Below are 20402 nucleotides of genomic sequence, written 5' to 3' on the forward strand. Positions count from 1 at the left end.
ATAGAGCCAAAGAGGGCCAACATGCAAGCTATCGTGGACGCGCCAGCCCCAGAGAGGAAGGAGGTCGTCAGATCATTCCTGGGGATGGCGGAGTACTATAGTAAATTTATTCCCAACTTTGCCACAAAAACTCATTGCATGCGCCAACTACTGAAGGAGAAGAATGGCTTCCAGTGGCGGGAGGCAGAACAGGAAGAATTCGCCAAGCTGAAACAAGAACTCAGTACGACAATACAGTTGACAGGGTTTGATCCTGATGCTTACTCTGTCCTCACCACTGATGCCAGTGAACAAGGCCTGGGGGCGGTGCTGATGCAGAAGTCGGAGAAGGGAGAGATGTCCACCATCAGTTTTGCTTCGAGGTCCTTGGCGCCGAATGAAGAAAAGTTCAGCGTCATTGAGAAAGAGATGTTGGCGGTGGTGTGGGGAATGGAGAGATTCAGGCAATATTTGTGGGGAGCAAAATTCTTAGTGAGAACTGATCACAAGCTGTTGGTAAAAGTATTGACATCATGTGGCCACGCCCACGCCACTCCCCGAATAGCCAAAATGACATTGAGACTTTTGGATTTCGTGTATGATGTGGAGCACATACCAGGGCCACAAAATAAGGTGGCTGATTTCCTGAGCCGGGCGGCAGCAAAGGAAGGAACAGACATGCAAGAGACCCCGAACTGGGATGGCTATGTGGTGGCCACCGTTCAGGACATGGAAGGAGTAATAAGTGCCCAAGAATGGGAAGAGGCGTACAAATTGGACGATGATCTGGAAGCAATAAAAGGGTATGTCGTACATGGATGGCCAGAGAAGAGACATCTCAGAGAAACGTTACGGAGGTACTGGGAAGTGCGGGACGAGATGTCACTGGGAGAGAATCCCGTGTTCCTGTTAAGGGGCGACAAGGTAGTGCCCCCCCAAGGAGTGATAGACCATTTACTGGCATTGCTGCACGAAGGACATCAGGGAATTACAAAGACCAAAGCCCTGGCTAGACAGATGTACTGGTGGCCAGCCATTGACTCCCAGGTAGAAAGATATGTAAGACAATGTGAGTCGTGCGCAAGGGCCGACAAATCCCAAAGTGTGATGAGACCTCCATTGGGACGATTCCCTATACCAGAAGGACCTTGGCAGATGGTGTCCGTCGACATCATGGGACCCATTCTAGACAAGGAAGGACTGCAAAAATATGTGGTAGTGTTGATTGACAAGTACTCCAAATGGCCTGAGATAGATGTGCAGGAAGCTATGGACACGGAAGCCGTCATATCCTTCCTCAGAAATGCGTTCCTCAAGGAAGGAATCCCGAAAGTGATTATCTGTTAAAATGGACCACAATTTACGTCTGCGAAATGGGACGCGTTCGTGTCAAGGAATGGCATAGAGGTCAAACACACGCCTATATATCATCCCTCAGGGAATGGACAAGTTGAACGTTTCAACAGGGTGATCATGGGCACCATTCAGGCGGCCATCAACGATGGATTGGACTGGGAGAAGGAGTTGCCAAAAATGATATGGGCACTCCGGGTAGCACTGGTTACAGCCCGTTCAAGGTGCTACGGGGAAGAGAACCCTTCACAAAGGACAATGCAGTGTGGAGGAAGATGGTTGTGCAGAGCAAATGGTCTCCAGCGGTGGTCAAGAGAAACCTGGAAAGAGCGCAGGAAACATACACTGAACATTTCAACAAACGACATGCTGTCCAAGGAGTGACATTGGATAGAGGCGATTGGGTGAGAGTGAAAATACCTACACTCAGAAGAAAGGGGGAAAGCAAGTTCACCCCACCCCTACAAGTACTAGAACCATATGCAAGATCTGCACTGCTAAGCGACGGTAAAGTGTGGTCGCAGGACAGGATGGCTAAATGTAGCAAGATCTTGAATTGGGGAACAGATGGAGGCGAGGAGATAGAGAATGTGGAGACGAATGAGGAAGGATGTGGTGGACAGATCAATGAGCAAGTGGAAGAAGGCATGCAGCAAGTGGAAGATGGAACGGGAAAGGAGAACGAGGAGGTCCGAGGACCTCAGGAAGAGAAAGGTGAAGGCAGAGGAGATAAAGGAACTGGTGAGATCAGCGTGAAGGCAAGAACTGTGGAACGGAGGTCAGAGGGACAAAGCAGAGCACAAAGCGAGGGAGTGAAGGTGACGAGAGCCGGAAGAAGGGTGAGAATCCCGGAGAGGTTCAAGGACTTTGAGATGGACTAACAGTAAGACATGGTGATTGTTTAATGTTGTGTAAAGGGGGGAGATATGTGGTGACGGTCTAGTCTTTGACGGCCCGAACCGGAAGGGCGATAGCGGAAGCGGAAGGCGGCCATCTTTGTTGGCGCCGACCGCAACACAGAGTAGCGGAGTATTCCCGGCGCTCCGGGTTGAATAAAGAAATTTACTTACCCCTAAACCTCGAGTGGTCTGCCTTATTCAGACCCCACAGTTCTGATATTTTTTCTTTCCGTGCACCTCATTACATGGTTTTCACTCATGAGAAAGTGTCACTCTAAGTGTCACACAGTTAGCAGTTAAATGTCATTCACCAGTCCACTAATACTATGCACATGCCACATATACGCAATCTGAAAACTTAGCAGATATGATGCCTGTTCTGCACTCACACGGAATCAGTCTCCGGTTAAGTATCTTCCATTTCTAGTGCTTCGCAGCAGTTTAAAAATCTTCTTAGACTTTCTCGTTGCTCAAATGGGTGTAATTCCTGATATATGTATATGTTTCCTTCGTCTTCATTGTTTGGTTTTGCTCGCAAAAAAGTGTCACTCACAGTCGGTGAAATGTTAACACTAAAATTATGAAAATGTCACACATAGCAATCTAAAACCTTGGCAGCTATGTTTATGTAGGGAAAACTCGACCCGAAGGTATCGGAGCGCTTTAACATGAGCTCCAGCTACGTTATAAAATGACACTCTTTAGAGTAAGCATTGCAAAAGGTTTCCTGCAAGTCGTGCTAAGAATGTGTTAACACGGGGAACTTGCAAATATTATGGTATTTTGTAAGTTTCGTATGATCGGGCTGGACATTACCCGATCGATCACGCAACTAGATCACTTGGTAGTTGTGTGGTCTCGTCTCGCTCTGGACACTTGTAATAGACAGAGAGGGTGGACAAGACCAACCGACTTTGAAAGCCTGCGCACAGATGTTTGTTAAAGGAAACAGACATTTTAAAGAGGTGTCCATCATAGGAAAACTGAACAACAGAAAGGAAAACAAAACAAAACTTGGGAGCTTCTGAGCAAAAACAAATTTTCTAAAGTGTTCCATTATGTATGAGGATACCCTATTCCGTTCGATTCATGATGACGTTTCTTTACTACATAACGCCCGGTTATTCTAATGACTTTAAAAAAAATCATAAACAATGCGGCAAAGAATATGAGCTAGATATTTTTGATTGTCTGTCGTTGGTCTCGATGCCCGGGCACTCGAAGCCTGACGTTTGTCAGCGGGTGTGTCCTGTTATGAGATGGCGGCCGTGCGATCACGTTACTGGTTGAGGCTCCTCCCTTGATACCGGGCTCCCGGCCCTCCCCGGGGATGGTGGCACTGTTGCTACTGTGCAGAGTCTGGAGCCTGAGCTTGGAGGCTCCAGGTTGAGCGGACCCATGAGTTGGGGGCTGGCAGAGGGGCCCGGCCTGGCCTCCTTCAACCCCTTCATACACGAGGTGCACCTGCATGGGTTTCTACAGAGAGCACAGGTAAGAGGCTGAGGGGAAGGAGGGCAGCGTCACAGAGTAAACGATGGTACTGGTGGATGAAGAACACAGTACGGAGACAGTGACCCTCGAGCGAATGAATACTGAAGGGGGCAGAGAGAGAGAACAATATGTAGGGAATGGGTGAAGGAGAATGAAGATGTAGAGGAACAGACAATGAGTGTGAGGATCCGAGATGGGTAAATAGGATTGTGAGTGGAAAAGGTGGTAAAGAGGGCAAATAATCGTATAGCTTTCAAGAATCTTGACTGAGGCAGAAAGTGTAAATAAGTGAATAAAGTGTGGCAGATGGATGCAGGTCAACGAATTGGGGTAAAAGTGATATGGTGCACCTGGGAAGATTTTTGGAAGATATTTGTAGAAGATGATGGAGTAAGGGGTAGACGGGTGAGCAAATCTAGAGATCATCGAGCAAGACATAGTAGCGTAACTGGCCAAGCGGCTAAAGATCAGTGGGAGCAAGGAATTTGTAATGATGTAGGCAGACTCTACAGAATTGAAGAGACTGGGAGAAAAATGGATTTTAGGAATACAGAGCAACCGAAAGGAGAGATGAACGATTTGCAAGTCGGCAGGGAAAGGTGGGACTACTACGTGATGGATAGAAAATAATGAATAAGAATAGAGAAACGGGTATCATTGGGTCGGGAAGATGTGTAGAGAGCAGCCTAGAAGCAGTAAAGCAGGCATAGGAGGCAGGCCAGGTGGCGGTGGGGCAAATGGGTTAGTTATTGGAAGGAGGCACTAGCAAGCGAGTATTTAATGAAGGACACCACTGAATCTGCAAGTTGAAGTTATTTTACAGTATGGGTGTTATAAATGCAGTGGGCGAAGGTGGTAATTATTTACTTTTTTGTTACTCTTATGCCAATAACCTTTCAATCAGAAACATACATGGGCCACAACAAAAGTGTATTTAGTATTATAATGTCTGCAGTAGTATCAGACAATTAAAGGCTCAAGTGACGGTTGGGTGGCATAGAGTGTTCACAGGGAGACTTTTCAACCAGTGTCCGAAAAAACCCATTTACACTCTGTTTTTGGCTGGAACCCGAACTATGCTGTAGTGGAGATACTACACACTTAATGGTAAATGCACCTTTATTATGCGACCAAGCTGCTTCGTTTTGCCAGAGCATCTGTCCCAACTGTCACCCGCTTAAGCATTGTACATTCCATGTTCCCCTCTGCATTCTCTTCCCTCACTATACCATTGAAATCAATGCTGCATAGACTTCTAATGATGTGTTCGTATTAGGGTGACTGGACGCCCTGCGTTTGTTGAGGGACTGTCTCAGCACAGTGAACATGTTTTTGGTGAAGGGAAAACATGTTCCGGTTATTGAAAAGGAGTAGGCGAGCACGTACATTCATCAGAGTGTGGTTCACTTTTCCACTGTCCAGCGAATCCCTCTGCCACCGCGTTGCCCGCAAATACCGTATCATAGGCCTTTGGGTATTTCACTTTTTGGTTCTGAAACTTCAGTTACAGTACGTCCGGAGAGTCTTCCATGCATTGAGTTCAAGCAGGGTCGTTGGAGTCGAGCCAGGAAGAGGTCTTCTCAGTGCCAGAAGTGGTGCGCTTCCATTAGCATTCTTTAACCCACGAATAAGTCCTGGTGGCTTTCAAAAGATGCATTAGAATGTTACACATGTATGAATCTACTCATTCATCACTTGGACTCGCTCGCCTTTTCACAGTTTCAGAGAGGAGTTACACCTCACCAGTTACACCTTTAACCAACCGCCACTGCTAGTTGGTACAGTTTAGGTTATCTAGCGCTTCGGACCGTCATTGTAGATGAAGGCAACTGAATGCTAGCATGCGTGCCTTATTTATTTCGAAGGGCATTTATATGCATTAACTCCGTAATTTGACGGATACAAATCGCTGTTTTCCATGGTCTCTTTATAAATCGAATTTGACACTCAAGGTTCCATTTTTTTCGAAAACGATTTAAAAAAAATAACTTTACACACTTTCTGTGGAGCACATTCGTTAGTTTGGCATATTTTCTGTATATTTGTTACATTGCAGGTTTTTCAAGAGTTTTAAGAAGTGATTGACAACTTGGATTTTGTTTTTAACATACATTCATTTTATTAATTTATTGTGTATAGTTAAAGGTTGGTGCAATTGCCTAAAAGAAATTAGTTAAATACTCGAAAACAATTAATTTTGTATATAAAATAGTAAAAAAGAAGTAAATGTAAAATAATCCATTTCTGTAGCCTCTACGTTAGCATGCTAAGGCACACTCACATTATCTTTACTTGTCTTATCATGTGCCTGTTATCCTTCTTTATCATTTTATTCTCTTCCCATTATCTCTGTTTTTATAGCTTTTCTCACCTGCCCTGACGATAATCTCGGGCGTTTCCTTCTGTAGGTGAATGTACACCTGTTTCTGCCTCTGATACTTACAATGTGAACCACCGTTTGGTTCACTTGCATTTCCAGTTAATCTGGTTCAGTTACTTGTGATATATTTTGACTTATCCGCTTTAGTGATGGAGTGGGAAGATGTTCATAGCTCTCCTTTACAACAGTCAAGAAGCTAATCTCATCCCATTCCCAGCAATGAAAAATATCTTGTTTGTCTTCCAAATACTCCCCTTTGTTGCAAGTGAGGTTGCACTAACTGTTTCCCTTAAACATCATCATTTTCATGGGTCATCCTTGATGAGGGAGAATTTCAGGAACAAGTCAGTCTACGTCCTATCTTAGTAGACCACAGTCCTTGAGATCTGAGTTGAAGCTTCCACTTGACTACTTTGTGTGATCCCGTGCAGATTGTTTATCCTTGCTTTGCTTCTATACATATAAACATGAGAATGACTAGACATTGACTAAGTTCCGACATGAAAATGCTGTATAGTTGTATAGCTGTATAACTGGAGATTTACAACATGCCAGCAATACTGTAAGGTCTTTGCTGCTTTTGTTTAGCCCACAGTGCATTTGCTCTGTTGATTAGTCACCAGCCCTTCACCTAAACATGCAGGTCAGAAGGGACTCTGTTTCTGTTATTCTTTGGGAAGGTGTATGCTGTGATTCTCAAGGCCTACTCCTGGTAGGATTACTTGGAGGATAAAGGAGGAGACTACGTCCCCTAAGCTGCTCTGGTTTTAATGCCCCTCTCCTCCAGTTCGATACCTCTGTCAGGGCAAGAGTAATGTGTTCCTTTTTGATTTTCCATAAATGCTTTATGGTTCATCTCAAGGATTTTTGGTGTAATGGCACATACTTTAATTTGTTTCTTTCCGCAAATGTTGCCGATCTCATTAGGGCCCATAGGTCATTGTAAAGAGTGATATGTCTAGGCTCTACAAAAGACTTATTTTTCACTATTACTAATAGACTACTATTGATGCAAACCACCTTATCTCATGACCAAGCACTTAAGCAAGGCAAGTAAACGCTCACTCGTATCAGGCCTGGTGTCATGACCACCCTGTAGCTCTAGCCTCTGTCTGGTAATGTGTGCTTGATTTCTTCATCTCTCACCTTTTTTCACCAGCCTACTCCAAATGTACCTCTCTGTTTTTGACTGCTCCTGTTTCAAACAGCAACAACACCTCCCATTTGATTGGTTGTGTTAATTAAAATAAATACTCGCAGTGAAAATAAATGAAATGTATGAGTTAGATGTGTGCTAATGAACTGCATGGTTTCATGACAGAGAACCTCAGTAATATTGTAAACCGGGTAATTTTTAAACGTTGTGGGTTTTAAAACCACGTGTCGTGTGTTGCTGATTCGCTCTGTCTTTTAATAGGTCAAAAGAAGGTGATTTTTTGCCCCTTTAAACGTATCTGATGATGGCCTTTGTGTCTGCTGTTAGCTGATGTGAGAAAGTGGCTCTATATATATACTGGACAATAAAGAAGTACAGTGTGTGTATAGAGTCCACAATCCCCAAAGGTATAACAGAGGTTAAAGTCAGGACTGACCTTACTCTCAAAAGTGGTAGCTTGGTCGAGCAGTAAGGCAGTACCAGAGGGTAGTGCAAAGCATTTGTTGTACACACTCAGTCAGCAAAGGATTTCACACACTCAGAGAATGAACTCCAGGCCAATGGTTGTTATATCCAAAGATATAGTTGTTTTATTCTTAGAACCAACAGGCATAAAAATATACTTTGCTAGATATGAGAACTCTCATGTAATTACTTAGCAAGGAAGCAATGAAGTTGGTGAACACAATAGGTACAGGAGTTGCTGAAGGCAACTCAAATCTAGACACACTTTAGCATTGAGCTCAATGAATTGTTACCGTAAAAGTACACTTGATTACAGTACAGATCACTTTAGTAGTTCCAGTACTAGATCCTAGATTCAGTCCTGGGGTCTAAACTGAAACCAAGTTAGCAACAACCTTTTAGTTACTGTGGTGAATTTTCATGAATATAAAGCTGTTTTAAAAGTTCACACTTGGAAACTTTTCAATGACAATCTGGCAATGTTAATCAATGGGAGAAAATTCAGGTTGCAGGTAAAGTATGATCGCGTTACTTTTGTAATCAAGTACTGGGCTTCTATGGCCAGCACTGGGGTCTGAACTTAAAACAGGTAGGTAATTGCGTTTCAGTAGTTCGTATGATTTTTAAATAAGTTTTCAAAAGTAGGCACTTAGAAGAAATTTCATAGAAAAACAGACAATGGGCTCCTATGGAGAAAATACAGATTACTAGTAAACCCGGTAAGGATTACTTTTGCGGTTCAGTACTGGGCTGCAAGGTACAGTACTGGCTTCTCGCCTGCTTGCAGGTGAGTACTTCGCAAATCGGGCTTCGGCTGATTTTATACAAATATTTGCATTTTTCAAAACTTCACAGAACATTTTCGAGTCAAAATGGGTCAATGTTATCCAATGGCAGGTAAGTGAGTTACCGGTTTCCAGGTGAGTACTTGGCTGGTGAAGTTAAGGTTCCGGGTGTAGACTCAGGGGGTCCCCCAGTGTCAGGTAAGTATAGTCAGTTCCGCCCCAACAGCGCAGGGTGAAGAGGTAGGTAGGCCCAATGATATCCAATGAGGGAAAGGGGGCCTTCGGTTGGTGGCTGCTGGCTAGCAGGCCACGCGACTGTGGGAGCTGAGCTCCTGGGTACTTGCTCAGGGCAAGGGGGGGAAGTAGGATAGGACAAAGGTGGCACAACCAGCGGCACTCGGGTGGCTGGGTGCAGGGTGCTCTTGAGCTGTCGGGCGCTCAACGTTATCCAATGGGAAAAGTCAAAAAGGAACAAAGGCTGCAGGCTCGGGGACGGAGACTCTCCAGGGGCGACCAGCACTTCGAGAGGTAAGTTGGGATCTTGGAGCACAGGTAGGTACCCCAAAGGGAGGCACAGGGGACTGTAGGGCGCCGGGTGCAGGGGTGTCTTTGGGTGTCAGAAAAGCTTACCCTCGGCTGGTCGCGGTTCGGGTGGCCTCTGGTTCTGAGTCTGCAGGTGTAGGCTGGTTCGTCGAGGAGGGTCTTTGGGCACTGGACTTCGGGTCCCAGTCGCCGGCGGGACGTCCTCGTGGTCTTGGTTCGGTTGGGCCCGGGCTCGGCGTGTGCAGAGTGGGCTGGTCTGGAACTTCCTGGTTGGCACTAGGTGGGTTGTTGCAGCAGAGCCTCTGCTGATGGGAGTCCCAGTCTTTAGGAGGGTCAAGGCAGGCAGGTCCTCCGGGTGTCCCAAGGTTGCTGTCCGCAGGAGTCGCCGGGATTAGGCAGGGGCAGGTTCCAGGATCGACAGGCCGGTAGGGCTGGGGCCAAGTCAATTGTTGTTGTCCTGTTGTTAGCTGCACGGCGGGTCTTCTTCTTCTTGATCTTCTTTCTTCTTTTCGTATCGGGATCTGAGGAAGGAAGGTTCAGGGAGCTCCTAAATACTGAATTTAGGGGTGTTACAGGTAGGGCAAGGACAGTGACCAATGGGTCCCTGTCCTGGGGTGAGTACACCCCCTAGTCTGCTCCTCTCCTGTGGGAGGGGGGCAGGAGCCTAGCTGGGATTGGGCAGGGCTCCACATCTACAAGATGGCCGGAGCCCGGGGTCGTGCTTCACCTCGTCTCCCCCACCTGAGGGGTGGGGTTGGCACAGGCTGGCACACCCCCTTCCTGACGTAGTTTTTCCCGCCAGTCTTCCCGCCAGAGTGGGGGTTAGAACTGGTGGGGGCCAGTTGCTGGGTACAGCAAATGGTCTGGAGAAGCTCACAGAGGCGGCATGCCTTTGAAGCTTCCCCCTGCCCATCCTGGGGGAGGAGACCTAGCACCTCGCCCAGGATGTGCATTGTTGCAGGCCCAGGAGAGTGGGGGGCTATCCACCCAGGGGTCCAGCAACATGTCGGCTGTGTGGCAGCCTCTGCAGCCACTCAGCCCAGACACGGATTGTAGGTTAGGATTTCAGAGGGCATCTCTAAGATGCCCTCTGGTGCATTTTACATTAAATCCCACACTGGCCTCAGTGCTGGTTTAATGTGCTGAGAGGTTTGGTACCAAACTTGTCAGTCTTCAGTGTAGCCATTATGGTGCTGTGGAGTTCGTAATGACAACCTCCCAGCACCATATACTCTTAATGGCATCACTGCACTTACAGTGCCCAGGAATGGCCCTGGGTACTGTAGGGGCTCAGGGCTCATGCATCTGTGCCCACACCTCTGGCATAGGACACCCAGCTAGAGGGGTGACTGAAGTATGCTAGGGCAGTGGGTTCTGTGGGCATGGCACACAGAGATGTGTGCCATGTCGACTCTTGGTTTAGTTCTGTACTCAGGCACTCAGCCTGCAAAGGCAGTGTGTGGGTGCCAGGGTACAGGGCCCGTGAGGGTGGCACAATAAGTGCTGCAGCCCTCAGGGGTCTTCTCTGGTCACCATGCCCTGGGTACCTAGGGTAATATTTACTAGGGGCTGACAGGTGGCCAGAGATGCCAATTGGGTTTTTAGGTTCAGCACAGTTTTAGGGAAGGAACACAGGCCCTGAGTACCTGGTTGGCAGGAACCCAGGGCACACTCAGTCAAAGCACATCAGCAGTTCAGAAAAAAAGTGGGGGCATACCAAGGCAAGAAAGATGGCACTTTCTCACAGCTGAAATAAGCAATATACTACCTCTCTACCCCTAGAAATTGTCCCATTGCTCCAGGATTACATGTTCTTTAGTATACCTACGAATTGCCAAAATTCTGCTGTTCAATAATTCAGTGGGGTTAAAAGTTCCAGGATTGTCTCCTCTCTTGAAAACTGCTCGCAAGAAAAGTGGCCATGGAAGCTGAATCACTCATACTCCTGATTTCCTTCTACCTAATGACAGGATGTGCCGGCACGTGTGACCAGAAAATGCCAACTGTGAGGCACTTGACCTACTCTAGGGCAATTATCTATGTTGAAGAACGGTGGCACAGTCTGTGAGCCTCCCACATTTTGACAAAAGCGGCCAGCATTTATTTGCATTAAATAAAATGATTCCCTTCACTAGTCTAGCGAGGTGTATCCGTCTCATTTTCAAGTATATAAGTGTCAAAGGGAGTCTAAAGTATAAGTAAAGTAATTTTACTAAGCCTACACCATGAAAGGACGTTCGTTCTTTGTACAGAACACTAAGATGACCATCTTCACCTGAAACTCTGGGGTATGAGTACTCATCCACAGGGCCTTCCCTATGCATAAGCACCTTCACCCATCTGCATCGGTAGATCTAGAGCCACTGAGACGTGTACAACCCATCTTCAACTGTGCAGCCTTGGTGCTTTTCAGAGGTGAACTCTGTGTGCAGGAAACATGTATGGTTCTGCTGTAAGGCCCATACTTCGTCATACTTCTTTAGGTAACAGAGGTACCTCTTTCCTTATTTTCTTCATGTTGTTATGTTATGTTATGCTACATTTGTAAAGCGCTCAGCTACTCAAGAGTATCCCGGCGCTAGCATCTGAAATCTGAATAAACCAACATAGGAACAGATCTTAAAAAAGCAGAGTTTTGAGGTTTTTTTTAAACATTAGAGGATCTTGAATGTTACGTAAGGAAAGAGGCAAGTTATTCCAAGCCAACCCTGTGCGGCGCAAAAAAGAATTGCCACCCAGGCGCTGACGCTTAAAACGGGGAGGTCTGTAGCAAAAATTGGTTGGAAGAGCGTAGTTGTCTCCCTGGTTTATAAAAGGTCACTCTGGCCTGCAGGTAGACCGGGCCTAACCCATAAAGGGCTCTATGTACGATTGTAAGCATTTTAAATTTTATGCGTGAGTCCACAGGAAGCCAGTGGAGAGCACGCAGGTGCATCTGGACCGACTGCTTGGCGGATAGTCCCTTCAAAAGTCTAGCGGCCGAGTACTGGACCACCTGCAATTTCCTCACTAAGTAGCCCGGGCATCCAATCAGCAATGCGTTCGCATAGTCCAGTCGGGACAAGATCAGGGCGCGAACTACCGTTTCCCTGGCACTACCCGGCAGATAGGGCAAAAATGTCCTCTAGTTTTTTAATACGCCGAAACAGGTGCCAGCCAATTTCTTGACATGCGTATTAAAGTTGAGATCTTCATCAAACCAAACACCAAGGTTTTTAGCCGCACCTTTATTCTCCAAAGTACAAGGGAAGTCAGAGGGCCACAGCTTCTCCCTAAAGTTCACTGGGAAAGAGCCATACAGTAGCACCTCCGATTTTCCTTCATTACATTTTAACTGTGCCTCTGCGAGCCAAAGAAAAACAGAGGATAGACAATGCTGGATAGACTCAACCGAGTCGTCGTCCTTAGGCCATGTAAACGGCAGCTGAGTATCATCCGCATAGGCCATCACCTTCGCCCCCAAAGACTCTGCCAGAAAGACGAGCGGAGTCCTATATATGTTGAACAAAAGAGGGCTAAGTGATGACCCCTGCGGGTCCCCAGTCAGCACCGGCAGAGGATCAGACGCACACGAGGGAAGCCAGATCTGCTGTTGACCATCTTCCAGAAACAAGCATATCCATTTCCAGGGCGAACCCGAGATACCGATCTCGCTGAGGCGCTTAAGGAGCATAGCATGGGGCACAGTGTCGAATGCCTCAGAGAGATCCAGCATAATCAATGCTGCTCTCCCGCCGGCATTCAGACACTCATGAATCGACTCCGAGACCTCCAGCAATGCCGATTCAGTGCTGTGAGAGGCGCCGAAGCCCGATTGGGCCGGGTGGAGGAGGTTGGCCCCCTCAACATAGCGAGTAAGTTGAGCGGTGACCACCTTCTCGCAATTCTTTGCCAGACCAGGCAACAGCGAGATCGGCCTGTAGTTCTCAGGAGTAGCTGGATCCAAAGAGGGCTTCTTGAGGAGAGGGAGGATTAGGGCATATTTCCAAGATTTATGAACCCGCGCATGGCACAATGATTTGTTAATCATAAGATTCACCTCCCCATTAACTGAGTCCGCTACATCTGCCAACAGTCTGGCTGCGCAAGGATCGTTCGGTGAGCCAGATCTGAGGGCCTTGAGAATCGGCAAGAGTGACCGGGTTAAACTCAGAAAAGTTGGATGTAGGGTTGATACTGGGAAGAGACTCAGAACAAATCACCCTGGTATTCCTAGGGACCGACCCGAGGGACTCCTGAATGCGAAGTATCTTGTCCCTAAAAAGGAGGCAAGAGTATTACACCAGGAGTCCGAGACAGGGGTCACAGCCGCCTGCGCACTTGGAGCCAAAAAGCTCTGCACTATGGCGAACATTTCTTTCGAGTTGTTATTAGCATTTTCAATGCGATGCGCGTAGTGGAGGCCTTTGGCCTCTTTGATGGCTCCATAGTAGAGTTTTTGTTTACCTCATCTTTTCTTGGTCCTTTTCCTCTGTCTTGACACACGGTACCCCATTCCTGCAGTATTATTTTCTGTTTTTTTGTTATACTTTTTTGTCACAAAGTTGCAATGTATTGAGTGCCTTCACTTATGTGCACTTGGTATTGCTTTTATATTGCACAGGATGTTTCATTTATTTCTTCCCAGCTAAGTGTATTTTATAAAACTGGTTTAATAACCATCAATTTCTCTAATCATTTTTTTATCCCTTTTGGTTAGTTTGCACCGTGCAGTACATTAAACTAATTGGAGCTACCGATTTCAAGAATTGAAACCTTGATAAAGTTCCAAGTAAGGGACAAAACACATTTCGGCTTCATGCAATGAGATCAAAAAGAAAGAGAGTAACCCTTCAATCCCAAGGGAATAGGGTAAGTCAACAAGTAAAACAAAGAAGATTCCCTTGGTGATACCTCAATATGATTTTTATCTACAAGATAATCTATTATTTTTATCCTGTTTGTATCTGTTAACTGCTCCTATGCACTCACATCCATCATCCATCAATTTTTTTATAGACCCCACATTTGAGTAGAACCACAAAAGCACTTACAATCTATTATTCAAAACATTGCATTGCCACGGTTTGTATCTCTTTCAGTATTTTTATTTTGTAAAAAGATTTTTTTTAAAGAAAAGGAAAACATCTGATGATTATGGTCAGTGATTATAATAATTCTTCTTTATAGTGTAAACCACTATTAGTCGTACTCACATCAAATGATTTCATACAGTATCATACATCAAATTACACAAACATCATAATAAAATGCATTTAAAAAACCACACTGGTTAATACATGTCGACGCGATTCGGTGGATCTTGCAAGTTCGCACCACCTTCTTCAGGACAATTAAAACAACAATAATCTGTGAAAACAATTTAAAAAAGAGATAACATAATCACTATTTTAGCCTTGGCACACAGTATACATGCTTCATGAGAGTTCATCCATTTTAACCACATATGTCTTCAACCCCATGCTTTTATTTACGATAAACTGATTGGGTACAAAATATCACATTTACATTTTATCCTGTTCTGTTTGTAGGTCCTACTTGTAATTACAGGTGGGCCAATTGCTTAAATCCAATTGTACGGTTAGAAAGTCATTTATATTCTCACAATGCACAGCTCACTTCACGTTCTTACATTCACCTTGTGATGAAATAATCTAGTGGGCATACCTTTCTCAACTCCCCTTGTGACCCCGATTCAATTTCAGGTCCTTTCTGTTTAGTTCAGCTGATATCCTATACTGAAACCGATAAGAACATGTATATGCATTTCTACATCTCTAATGGTATTGGACCTTTGTGTTAGTCGTAATTTTCTCTTACTCAAAAAAAGGCTTTCATGTGGGGTTCTTTTATTCTCCATCTCGATATTGTGGCCTTGTCGATTAGCCGTGCTTTGATAGTCTATTTTGCTGTATTATTCTCTTTGGCTGTATTCAAAACATATAATTCCCTATTAGATCTACAGTATTTAATTAGAGCTTTATATAAATTCTCTGAGATGCTTATCATATAACTCACCAGTCATTTGTCTTGTCAGTCTTAATTTGATCAAGGTGACCCACGGCGGCGCTGCTCGCTTCACCCGAACTTAAAGGATTTCATCAATTGTCCTCTAGTCTGGGTTCACTATATTAAAAAACACAACAACTATTTCTAGAGCCCTTCATTTATGCTTCGTATCTTATACATTGTGGTTCGATTCCATTCTATTTATTTTCTATTTTATTTTTCCGAGCCTCCTGCTCCTCACTGGAGTCATACACTATCCTTATTTGGTATATATTCCATTTATATTCGAGCATGGCCTTTCATATATTTTTTGTATTGCATCGTTTGTGGCCTGCTCACTATGCTACACCCTACTTTTTCCTTCCCTTATAAGGACCGAATAAGGGAAGGAAAAAGTAGGGTGTTAATTTTAATTAAATGTGGATTTAACAGTAACCTACGAGCATAGTGAGCCAGCCACAACGATGCAATACAAAAAATATATGAAAGGCCATGCTCGAATATAAATGGAATATATACCAAATAAGGATAGTGTATGACTCCAGTGAGGAGCAGGAGGCTCGGAAAAATAAAATAGAAAATAAATAGAATGGAATCGAACCACAATGTATAAGATGCGAAGCATAAATGAAGGGTTCTAGAAATAGTTTTTGTGTTTTTTAATTAAGTGAACCCAGACTAGAGGACAATTGATGAAATCCTTTAAGTTCGGGTGAAGCGAGCAGCGCCGCCGTGGGTCACCTTGATCAAATTAAGACTGACAAGACAAATGACTTGTGAGTTATATGATAAGCATCTTGGAGACTTTATATAAAGGACTAATTAAATACTGTAGATCTAATAGGGAATTATATGTTTTGAATACAGCCAAAGAGAATAATACAGCAAAATAGACTCTATCAAAGCACGGCTAATCGACAAGGCCACAATATCGAGAGGGAGAATAAAAGAACCCCACATGAAAGCCTTTTTTTGAGTAAGTGAAAATTACGACTAACACAAAGGTCCAATACCATTAGAGATGTAGAAATGTATGTACATGTTCTTATCGGTTTCAGTATAGGATATCAGCTGAACTAAACAGAAAGGACCTGAAATTGAATCGGGGGTCACGAGGGGAGTTGAGAAAGGTATGCCCACTAGATTATTTCATCACCAGGTGAATGTAAGGACATGGAGTGAGCTGTGCATTGTGAGAATATAAGTGACTTTCTAACCGTACAATTGGATTTAAGCAATTGGCCCACCTGTAATTACAAGTAGGACCTACAAACAGCACAGGATAAAATGTAAATGTGATATTTTGTACCCAATCAGTTTATCGTAAATAAAAGCATGGGGTTGAAGACATATGTGGTTAAAATGGATGAACTCTCATGTAGCATGTATACTGTGTGCCAAGGCTAAAATAGTGATTATGTTATCTCTTTTTTAAATTTTCATGGATTATTGTTGTTTTAATTGTCCTGAAGAAGGTGGTGCGAACTTACAAGATCCACCGAAACGCGTCGACATGTATTAACCAGTGTGGTTTTTTTAATGCATTTTATTATGATGTTTGTGTAATTTGATGTATGATACTGTATGAAATCATTTGATGTGAGTACGACTAATAGTGGTTTACACTATAAAGAAGAATTATTATAATCACTGACCATAATCATCACATGTTTTCCTTTTCTTTAAAAAAAAATCTTTTTACAAAATAAAAATACTGAAAGAGATACAAACCGTGGCAATGTAATGTTTTGAATAATAGATTGTAAGTGCTTTTGTGGTTCTACTCAAATGTGGGGTCTATAACAATATGATGGATGTGAGTGCATAGGAGCAGTTAACTGATACAAACAGGATAAAAATAATAGATTATCTTGTAGATAAAAACCATATTGAGGTATCACCAAGGGAATCTTCTTTGTTTTACTTGTTGGCTTCATGTAATGAACAGCATACTTTTCTGATACTATCAACATAGGACTGCCATAATATTTCATTGGTTACTGTTTCTGAAGTATAATGTGTACCTATAATATGTGGCTTGACTAGATATGAGTTAACAGTCAAATTTGCAGCACTGCACTGTGTAGAGTGGAGTTTGGTTGACCGGATGTAGTAAGGATTTGGAATTTTGAGGCAGAGCTTAAAAGTATGTTTGAGGGGAAAAAGGGATACAATTGAAGATATAGTGATCTCAAGCTGTTTTTTAGGACATTGAGGAAATAGTTGACCAAGGTGAAGCTCCACCATGTGTACAAGTGATGATGCTTGTTTAGGAATGAGCTCAGGCAAGGTATGAATGATAGCATGAAAGAAAAATGTCGGGCAGATGAAAGGTGTGTCGTCACAGGGCAGTATGGAATAGCAGTCGGAAGGTTCCAAAAGCAGTCCGTCTCGGATTATTGATGTAAACAGAATATCTGGGGCAATGCTGGTTCTTTCTTTTCTTTCCATTTGTTAATTTGTTTTCTTATTTGTGAATGGGATCTGTAATGTACTTTATGTATTCCATTCCTTACTCTTTGGATAGAATGAAGCTCAGTTTCCAATCCTAAGATTCCCTGACTTGATTTCACAGGGTGGTGCAATGTTCTGCAAATTCATAGAACGGTCCTACTATTGTCTGACTACTTGAGCTTTTCACTATATATGTGAAACGTCATGCAGCGAGGATTGATTTTACATATAGCTTCCGTATCCTCTCTTAGGCTTTCTACCTTAACCTGGCCTGTAAAAATTACACAGTTAAAGTAGAATGCCGATAATGCTTCAGGGGCTTGTCAATGCTGATGGGTATTTGAGGTTGATGCATTTGACTAGTTGATGCATAGGTTTCTCTTGAAAGGCTGACTAATGTTGACATATTTTGTAAGATGTTTTAGTTAAGAATGCCCGTGCTTTTTGCTTAAGTGTAGAGCCAAGTATTAACCCTTAAGCAAAGCTATCCAGTTTGTTGAACAGGTACAGTGCAAAGAAACTGGGGCGTGGTATGCCCTGAAACTCAGACTCGAAAGGCTATGTGCAAAAACCCTGACGTAAAAGTCTGCATTGCATGAACTTCCCTCTGGTAAAGTCCAGGTCAGTACTTCACTTTGTCCTGGCTCTTGCCTGTTGTGCATAGTTTGTCAGAATCTCTTGCAGTCCTAACTGGTCAAATCCCGCTGACCGATACATGAAATAAATGGTTATGTGTGCAAACAATCTGAACAGAAAGGCGTAACACACTTGAAAAAAAGGCAATGTATGAATATAACTGGGTGTAAAGGCACTCTGATAGTGTGTGCACAGGGGGCGTGGTTTGGGCACCGATGGTGGAGGCGGTGTGAGCGGCTAGCTCCGTCCCTGATCCCGCCAATAATCCTGAAAACTGCCTGGGCTACATCTGTAGTAACAGCAACGAGCGTCGGAACGACTAAGGACGCTCTTCTGCTCATCGGTGCGGAATCCGGTGGCTCCGGGGTGCCCCTGATTCGAAGTTTGTTATCAAGGGAGCTAACGAAGGGGCAGCAAAATGGCGGCGGCGCTCGGCTGGGGAGACTGAGCTGGGCCGGCCCGTGCGCCCTGCGGTAATACTAACGCCTGGAACGGTAGCGCCGAGGAGTCGCAGGGCGCAGCCTACTATTCCGCTTACTTCAGTGACGCTCTGGATGAAGGCAGCGGCTGGCGGACCGGCGTGGGTGATGTGCTGGCGCGGTGGGCAGCACCCCTAAAATGGCGCCCGGACAAAGTGCTGAATGGGTCGCACGGCAGTTACAGTGGCGCTGGCCGACGGCAGCCTCGGCGGACTGGGAATGAGGCGACACCCGTGGCGATGACGGTGGCCCTTGCACGCAGAGGCGCCGATGGTGGTTCACCAGTTGTGAAGGAGCTGAGACACCGAAGGGGTTGAGGCGGACGGTGCTCGCCCATGGAGGAGCCGGCTGTGAGGCTCTGCGATCCGGCGAGCGTGGTACAGCGGAGGGAGTGCTGCAGAGCCCGCGGGACGGACTGGTGGTCGTGTGGCAGACGGAGGGCTCTTCCTAGGGCCTCTGGTGAGTGGAGCGGTGCGGGCCTGATCTCGCCGCTGCGGAGGTGGGGGCGGGGGCAGGCCTGTGGCGCTGCACAGCCGGGGGTCGTGGGTGCTCGACCGATGGCATTGAGTGCGGAGAACGACCACGGCACAGCCTGGTAATGGGACGCTGTGCACTGGGAGACCCGGCCTAGTGGGCTTTGATTGCTGGTACGGAGGACATGCAGGGAACAAACACCGGCCTACCGGGACATACCCTACTATTATCTTGGGGACGGCGCTGGAAGTTCGGGCATCTGAGAGTTGCTGAGTGCTTGCCTGGAGGCTTGGAGGCATTAAGGGAGATATTGTGAGACTTGAACCAGGAGAGGGGCAGCGGCAGGAGGAGAGCAGGCTTGCGAGTGATGGGCTGGGGCCTACATTGACGCCACGGGAGGGGATGCTGAACCAGCGGGACTTTTGATACCCTACCAGTAGAGGAAGATCGCGGCGAGGAGACAGACAGTGTCCATTGCTGGGAGTGCGCTCTATGCAGTGCTGAGGACATATGGTGAGAGACGCTGTGCGGTCTGTGGGCCCACTTGGTTGCACAAGAATCTAACGTTCACCTGAGCGGATATTGGTGGAGGTATTGTTGCACGGGACAGGGTGGATCTGGAGGCGGTGGCCCTCCCATTCCCCTACGATGAAACCCAAAAGTAAGAATGCTGAAGCTGTGGAGCATGGAGACGCCCGGGCGGAGGGGGATGACACCGAGGGCAGGCTCTCGGAGCAGAGGCTGACTAAACGACTAGATCAAATCCTGGACGCCATATAGGCGACGAAGGATTCCCTTCATCAGGACATAACGCAAGTCACGACAGGGCTGGGGCTCCTGAGGGCGGACCACTCAAAGTTGGCGGACAGGGTTAAAGAAACGGAATCGGTCATTCAAGACTTGAAACCAGCGGTGGTGACAGTAGAACGCAAGCTGGAGGATGCGCTGAGGCGCCTGGAGATGCTGTAGAAAAAGGCAGAGGATGCTGAAAGTCGCAATCGACGCAACAACGTGCAGGAGGTAGGTTTGCCGGAAAAAATAGAGGGAACGGACATGATAGCCTATCTGGAGAACTGGTTCAAAACTCATGTCGCCCCGGAGGGTCTCTCCTCCTTCACGCTCTAGAGGGCACATAGGGTCCCAGCCAAGCCGCCTTCACCGGGCCGCCCTCCCCGACCTGTAGTGGCCAGAGTCTTTCATTACAAGGATAGGGATCTGCTGATTCAGAATGCACGCTCAACAGGGCCTTTCAAGGTGGAGAACGGCACCTTCACGATTTTCCCGGACTATACCCAGGAG

At 45.7% G+C, this 20402-nt stretch overlaps 1 protein-coding gene across 1 annotated transcript in view; it reads left to right on the forward strand.

Moving 5' to 3' along the window:
- The first annotated feature begins 3468 nt into the window (after window positions 1-3468).
- The window catches only part of LPCAT4 (lysophosphatidylcholine acyltransferase 4), a 539966-nt gene continuing 523032 nt past the window's right edge, over window positions 3469-20402 (forward strand). The window contains exon 1 of the mRNA XM_078644815.1: window positions 3469-3722. Coding sequence (XP_078500941.1) covers window positions 3630-3722 — 93 coding nt within the window. The 5' untranslated portion in view covers window positions 3469-3629. The remainder of the gene's footprint in view (window positions 3723-20402) is intronic.

This window comes from Lissotriton helveticus, chromosome 5_1 (genome assembly GCF_964261635.1).
Source record: "Lissotriton helveticus chromosome 5_1, aLisHel1.1, whole genome shotgun sequence".
NCBI classification, from domain to species: Eukaryota; Metazoa; Chordata; class Amphibia; order Caudata; family Salamandridae; genus Lissotriton; species Lissotriton helveticus.